General features: G+C 49.3%; 1 protein-coding gene across 2 annotated transcripts in view; it reads right to left on the bottom strand.

Moving 5' to 3' along the window:
- CMC1 (C-X9-C motif containing 1) overlaps positions 1 to 2,409 on the bottom strand; it is a 76,329-nt gene extending 73,920 nt beyond the window's left edge. The window contains exon 1 of one of the 2 annotated variants that reach the window (XM_027522875.1): positions 2,171 to 2,409. In XM_027522875.1, the coding sequence (XP_027378676.1) occupies positions 2,171 to 2,189 (19 nt within the window). In that variant the 5' untranslated portion in view covers positions 2,190 to 2,409. The remainder of the gene's footprint in view (positions 1 to 2,170) is intronic. The other variant, XM_027522876.1, reaches the window with a different exon arrangement.
- Positions 2,410 to 6,000: the final 3,591 nt, after the last annotated feature.

The following is a 6,000-nucleotide window of genomic DNA, read 5'->3' on the forward strand; positions in this document are numbered from 1 at the left end:
TTCAGTCTCCTCAGTTTGACTGGATTTTTAAATATATACAGTACATACAATATACATACTATATACTTAAACTGCTTAAGTCCTTTCATAGGAGAATGACCTATACTGTGTATTTCTTGAGTCATTACTGTGTTATCAAAAGTCCCACTTAGGGCTAAGGATTCAGGCAAACTTCCCTGGCTGCTAAGAAAACAAAGCTGAAGGTCAAGTCAATAAACCCAACCCAGGAGAGTTCAGAGCCCTGGCAATACTCTGCAGGTTAGAACTCCCTGTGGACTATTTTAAATCACCAGAGGCTTGGGCAAAGTAAGTCTGAACATCTGCTAGTGCAAACAGCTACTAGTATTTTTTTTTTTTTTCCCTCTCTCCTCAGTCACCTTCTCTGGGTGTTTTGCATTCTCCAGCTTTTTCTCTCTGCATTCAAATAGTAAGAGAAAATAGTGGACAGAATTACGGCTGATAAGCTTCCAAAGAGTGTTGTTATTACCTCAACATTAACAAAAAGGGAAATTGCTTAAATAAAACTACATTTAAAAGTACGCATTGTTGGGTTGAGAGTTTTTTGAGAAAAATGGACCGTACAAAGTTAAAGGCTGCTGCCAAATGAAGATCAAACTTGTATAAAGATTTTTAAAAATCTAACATAAACCAATGGGAAAATAGATGCTCCTACATAAGCTTCATTTGGCATACTACTCATTTAGCAAGAAACATACCACTGTGTACTGTAAGAAGCAAAACAAATATCAAAACATTTTATATGCTTCAATCTATGAACCAAACACAAATTAAAAGAGTGGACCTCAGTATATTTGTATTCTGGAGTCTAAACAAAGAAATTTTTCAAAAATAGTCCTACTAGCTGAGTCCGGTCTCTAACTTTCCATTCCAATCTTGCTTCCGAGTCTGCTCGTCTGAGTTTCCAATGGTTAGCGTGTTGTTGGATCTATTATCAGTTATCCAGTTGCAGAGCCTAGGAATTCTCTGTGCCTCCCTTTTGCTCACCACCCTTACTCAATGAAACAGCGAGTCCTGTCAATTTCTCCTCCAAAACATCTTCTGAAGGTTTGTATTTCTCCCCATTTTTTCCCTAATACTATCCCAGGCCAACACATACCAACACATTTGGCCTGAACCGCTGCCAGTGTGTCTTAACATTCCACTCGTGGCCCCTCTGCAAGGCTAGCACCGCTACCAGAGCGGTAAAGGTATACATCGCCATCATGTCACTGCCCTCTTTAAAAGCCTCCATAGGTTTTTGTTAACATCAAGAAAAGCCCAAATGCGCACTTATCAGGGCCTTCCGGAACTGCAACATGTAGGTTCTATCTACTTTCCCAGCATCTCTACTTATGCATCTCCTCCATACTCCGGACCTCTGACACCGCTTATCTTCCTCATAACGTTTACCACTATCTGTAAAGTGTGTGTGTGTGTGTGGGGGGGGGGGGGGGGATGTCTTTTCTTGCACCCTCAGAACACAAGATCTAGACAGAGTGGGGTCTTTCTGTCCTATAGACCAGTTTCCCAAGGCCTAGAAGAGACAGTGAGTTCGCAACAAGTATCTGTTTACTCCATGAGGCCTGGACATGGGGTTCTCTGAGTCCCAGCCGGACTCGGCTCCCCCAGCCACGAGACTCGTCTACTTCTTTCTCCTCGGGCCCACAGAGAGGCTGTGTCCCTTCTGGCTCTCCAAAGGTTGGAAGCCAGTCCTCCTCCCAACGCCTTGAGTTTTCACACGTATAATATTGATACGAAGGGCATGTCCCAAATCCCCCCAGCGCTCCCGCCGTTCAGCGAGCATCCCAGCGCCGGGTACCGAGGGGAGCCCTGCGGCGGCGTCGCGTAGCGGCGGGCGCGCGGAAGTCACGGCGAGCCACCGGCTCTCTGGGGACACTTTCCAGCGGAACGGCCCCGTCCTGGTCAGTGCGTTCGAGTCGGACCACAGATACTTAAAGGAGCCTGTGACCCCAAGGGCCCAAAGAGAATGGCGGCGAGGCGGCAGGCGCTAGGAAGGTGAACACCCGCAAGCCCCGTCAGACCGCTGCCCCTACCCCAGCGCCGAGCGCCCGAGGGCCGGGAGGGCGGGGCGGCCTCGGCGTCGCGCCTCCCAGCCCGCCCCGCCCCCTGCACGCCCCCCGGCTCCGCGCCCCCGCCTCCCGCGCCTTACCTGAGGGGTCGAGCGCCATGTCCACGCGCGGGAGGCGGCAGCCGCGCGGCCTCCTGCGAGAGTGTGTGGGGCGGGGCCGCACGGGAGGCGGGGCGGGGCGGCCCACGGGGGCGAGAGGAGGAGCGCGGCGCCCTGCGCAAAGCGAGGCGGCTCCGGCGCCTCTTACTTCCCGGTCGCGACTTCCGCCGCCCGCCGCGCCTGCGCACTCCCGACCCGTCCCTAGCCGCGTGACCGGAGCGGAGGGGCTCTCCCGAGGGAAGCCCCGGGAGAGGGCGTGGCCGCCTGGACCCCGCAGGCGCGCGGGGCGCGAGCCTGTGAGCCGGCTGCCCGCCTGGGTCTTTGAGGTTGCGGGCGGGCATCCACACCCCCGGACGACTCCATTCAATCCCAACCCTCTCTCTGCATTCCTGCCTTCGAACCTGAGAAGCCAGCCTGCTCCTTTGTTTGCACTTCGTTAACGTTCGTTGATTCAGAAGTGTCTGTGTCAGGCCTGCCAGGTTCCAGCCTCGGTTCTGAATTCTAGGGGGAAACAACTGGATAAAAATGAAATCTCTAATTCTGAAAAAGCACAGTGTTGGTGAGGAGCAGTGCGCTGCGAAATGCGGCGAGCAGTTCTTCGAGGCGGTGCAGCAACTTTGTACCATATGCAGCATCTTGCTCCCGCCCCCGCCCCCATCGGAAGCCTATGCCTCTCCTGGAGGTTACAAGTAGGAAGTGGGCTCAAGGGGCACTTCTGTCCTGTGAAATGATACCCTTGGATGATGCTACAAATCCCCACTCTGTCGACTGAAGCTGTTAAATGTGTGAGAAAAATGAAGGAAGGTGATAGCCATCGTCCTCAAGAACCCCAACTGCCCCCTTCTCAGTAGAAACTTTCAGGGTAACAATGATGCCCATACCCATTCACCAAGCAGCCTTCAGAAAGGCCCCCTTCTTATGCTTACATGTAGCTAACTCCAGCCCCCGAAGGGTGGGGTGCGCAGGGGGACAGATGGGACAGATGTTGGAAAAACGAGGAGCAGCTGCTGCTTCCCTGTGAGGGATTTAAGGCTTTCAAAAAAAACGATCCCCTCCCCACCTACCTGCAGGCCCTCCTCCCCTGCTGCTTCTTCCGCCTGGTCAGTTGGCAGAGAAGCTGACGAGGTGGAGCAGGGCTGGGAAAGTGGGTCTCTGCTCAGCAGGTCTTCCGTTTAAGGGCCTATTTGGGCATAACGGCCCTTATCACAGCTGCAGGGTGAGGTGCCAAGCTGGAGAATTACTGTTTTACTCAGCCAGGCAGGAAATCGGGCCCTGTTCCCTGTATGTTTTATAAGTGTGTTTAAAAACACACCAAATTCATTCGGGAGGGGAAGGATTTAATTTAGGAAGTAAATATTTTTGAGGAGATGAGGTGGGGTAAAAAACAATATGAGTCAGTCACACACGTCAGTAGTTGAACGAAAAATTCCTTATACAAAAAAAAGCATCCTGGTAAAGGGGGAACCTTGGAGAGCATTAGTCAGAGACGTAAGTACCTTCACCTGAATCCTGTTTCATGACCTATTCGCTTTCTAGGTTGGCTAAGTCCCAACGTTTCTCCGGACTTTTGTTTCTAATTTGCAAGGTTGTTGTGAGAAATAAATATACCATCTAACACTCTTTCAGTCATTCGTGTCCCACTTCCATAGTTTTTGCCATAACTATCACTTGAACCATTATCAATTTTTTATTTAAATAAAGTGAATTTTTAAAAATACCTTAAATGGACACTCCCTACTTTAGCCTTATTCTAAGCAAGAACAGTGTCAGACTTTATTTTTGGGGGCTCCAAAATCACTGCAGATGGTGATTGTAGCTATGATATTAAAAGACACTTACTCTTTGGAAGGAAAGTTATGACCAACCTAGATAGCATATTGAAAAGCAGAGATATTACTTTGCCAACAAAGGTCCATCTAGTCAAGGCTATTGTTTTTCCAGTGGTCATGTATGGATGTGAGAGTTGGACTGTGAAGAAAGCTGAGTGCCAAAGAAATGATGCTTTTGAACTGTGGTGTTGGAGAAGACTCTTGAGAGTCCCTTGGAAGGACTGATGCTGAAGCTGAAATTCCAATACTTTGGCCACCTCACGTGAAGAGTTGACTCATTGGAAAAGACCGTAGTGCTGGGAGGGATTGGGGGCAGGAGGAGAAGGGGATGACAGAGGATGAGATGGCTGGATGGCATCACGCACTCGATGGACATGAGTTTGAGTGAACTCCGGGAGTTGGTGATGGACAGGGAGGCCTGGCGTGCTTGTGATTCATGGAGTTGCAAAGAGTCGGACACAACTGAGAGACTGAACTGAACTGAAGCAAGAATATCTGTAAAATCATGGTTTTTATGTGCCCCATAAAACAGTGTATGGTCAGGCCACACAAAATGACTGTTCTCTTGCTCTCTACATCCCCTGCCCAACCAGCACCAGCTTCACCTGTAGCTACTCTGACCTTGCTATGTACTTGCTCCTGCCCCAGCTTGTAATTGTTCTAATACAAGGAACGGTGAAGGGCGTGCCCCTCTGCTAGTTTCCATGGTAACCAAGAGCCAGCTTGACATCCATTATTTCTAGAACTGACAATATCCCCCTGTCCCTGGGGAGCGAAGACTGCCACCACATCCTGCCCTCTGTCCAGACAGTGGGACGTTGGTCCAGGGCCCTTCTTCAGACGTGTAAGACCCCCCTGTCCATTAAACCATTGATGCCTCTGTTACCAACTCCAGGCTCTTTCTTAGGGCTTAAAGCTGGGCAATATAAGGCTTGTAGTTCTGCAGCAGACAGCTGGACCATTACACTATGAGAAGTACTGGCAAAAGCAGCACCTCACTGCCTGGTACCAGACAGTATATTCCATCTCCTCCCTCACATGAAACTAGGTCGTCTGGGGACAAAGTCTTTACAGTCTGCCTGGGAAAGAGAAGTCTTTTTTTTTTTTTTAAGTTAAATCATAGAAATGTAATTGACAATTCAAAACCGAAGGAACTTTGTAAGCAATCACACTATGAATACACAATTTGGGACTGAGGGGCTCACTGCCCCAGGAGTAGAAGAGGGAGGAGGGCCCATCGTCCTGGGAATGAGCTGCAACTGTCAGCCACCGATCAGTGGGGTTCAGCCACCGGTCAGCCACGGATCACTGATCAGTGGGTTTCAGACATCAGACCCTAATGGCCCCACGGTTGCTGTCACCAAGGTCTGAGTGTTGGGCTGGTTAGGAAAGATGTCAAAGATGAGGATAAATTAAGGTTGACTTTGAAAGATGGGTAACACAGGTAAGCAGAGAAGAAGGCTTGTCATGCTAGGAGAAGAAGGAGCAGACACCTCTGGGGTTCGAGATGTTCTTGAAGGACAGTGTGACGTGGAAAAGACGGGGAAGGGAGAGACACACAGGAGCAAAAGCACAGGGATACTCATGAATGCTCTGCGGGCATCAGGGTGGGCAATGCCTGAAACCACCTCAATGAATGTGGGGAAGTGAGGATGGGTATAAATAAGATGGGAAAAAACAAAACAGATTCCCAAAGCCTTAAGCATTAGACAGAGGGTGCTGAATGTGTTGCTATAAGCAGCTGAAGGCTAGCAAGTATAATAGAAAATGGCATTGTGGTCAAAGTGCTGTTTTTCAAAGATTTTCTGTAGGACAGATTTAGAGAGCCAAGAGGTGAGCAGAAGAGTCAGGAAGCTATCGCAACTGTTGAGGCAGAATCAGATAACTGAAACTGGGATATGTGAAATGTACCAAGAAAGGGTGACTCAGAGAGTAATTATAAAGGGAGGATCTAGACTTCCTATTGTATTTAACAGAAAGGAG

Source organism: Bos indicus x Bos taurus, chromosome 22, assembly GCF_003369695.1.
Source record: "Bos indicus x Bos taurus breed Angus x Brahman F1 hybrid chromosome 22, Bos_hybrid_MaternalHap_v2.0, whole genome shotgun sequence".
NCBI lineage: Eukaryota > Metazoa > Chordata > Mammalia > Artiodactyla > Bovidae > Bos > Bos indicus x Bos taurus.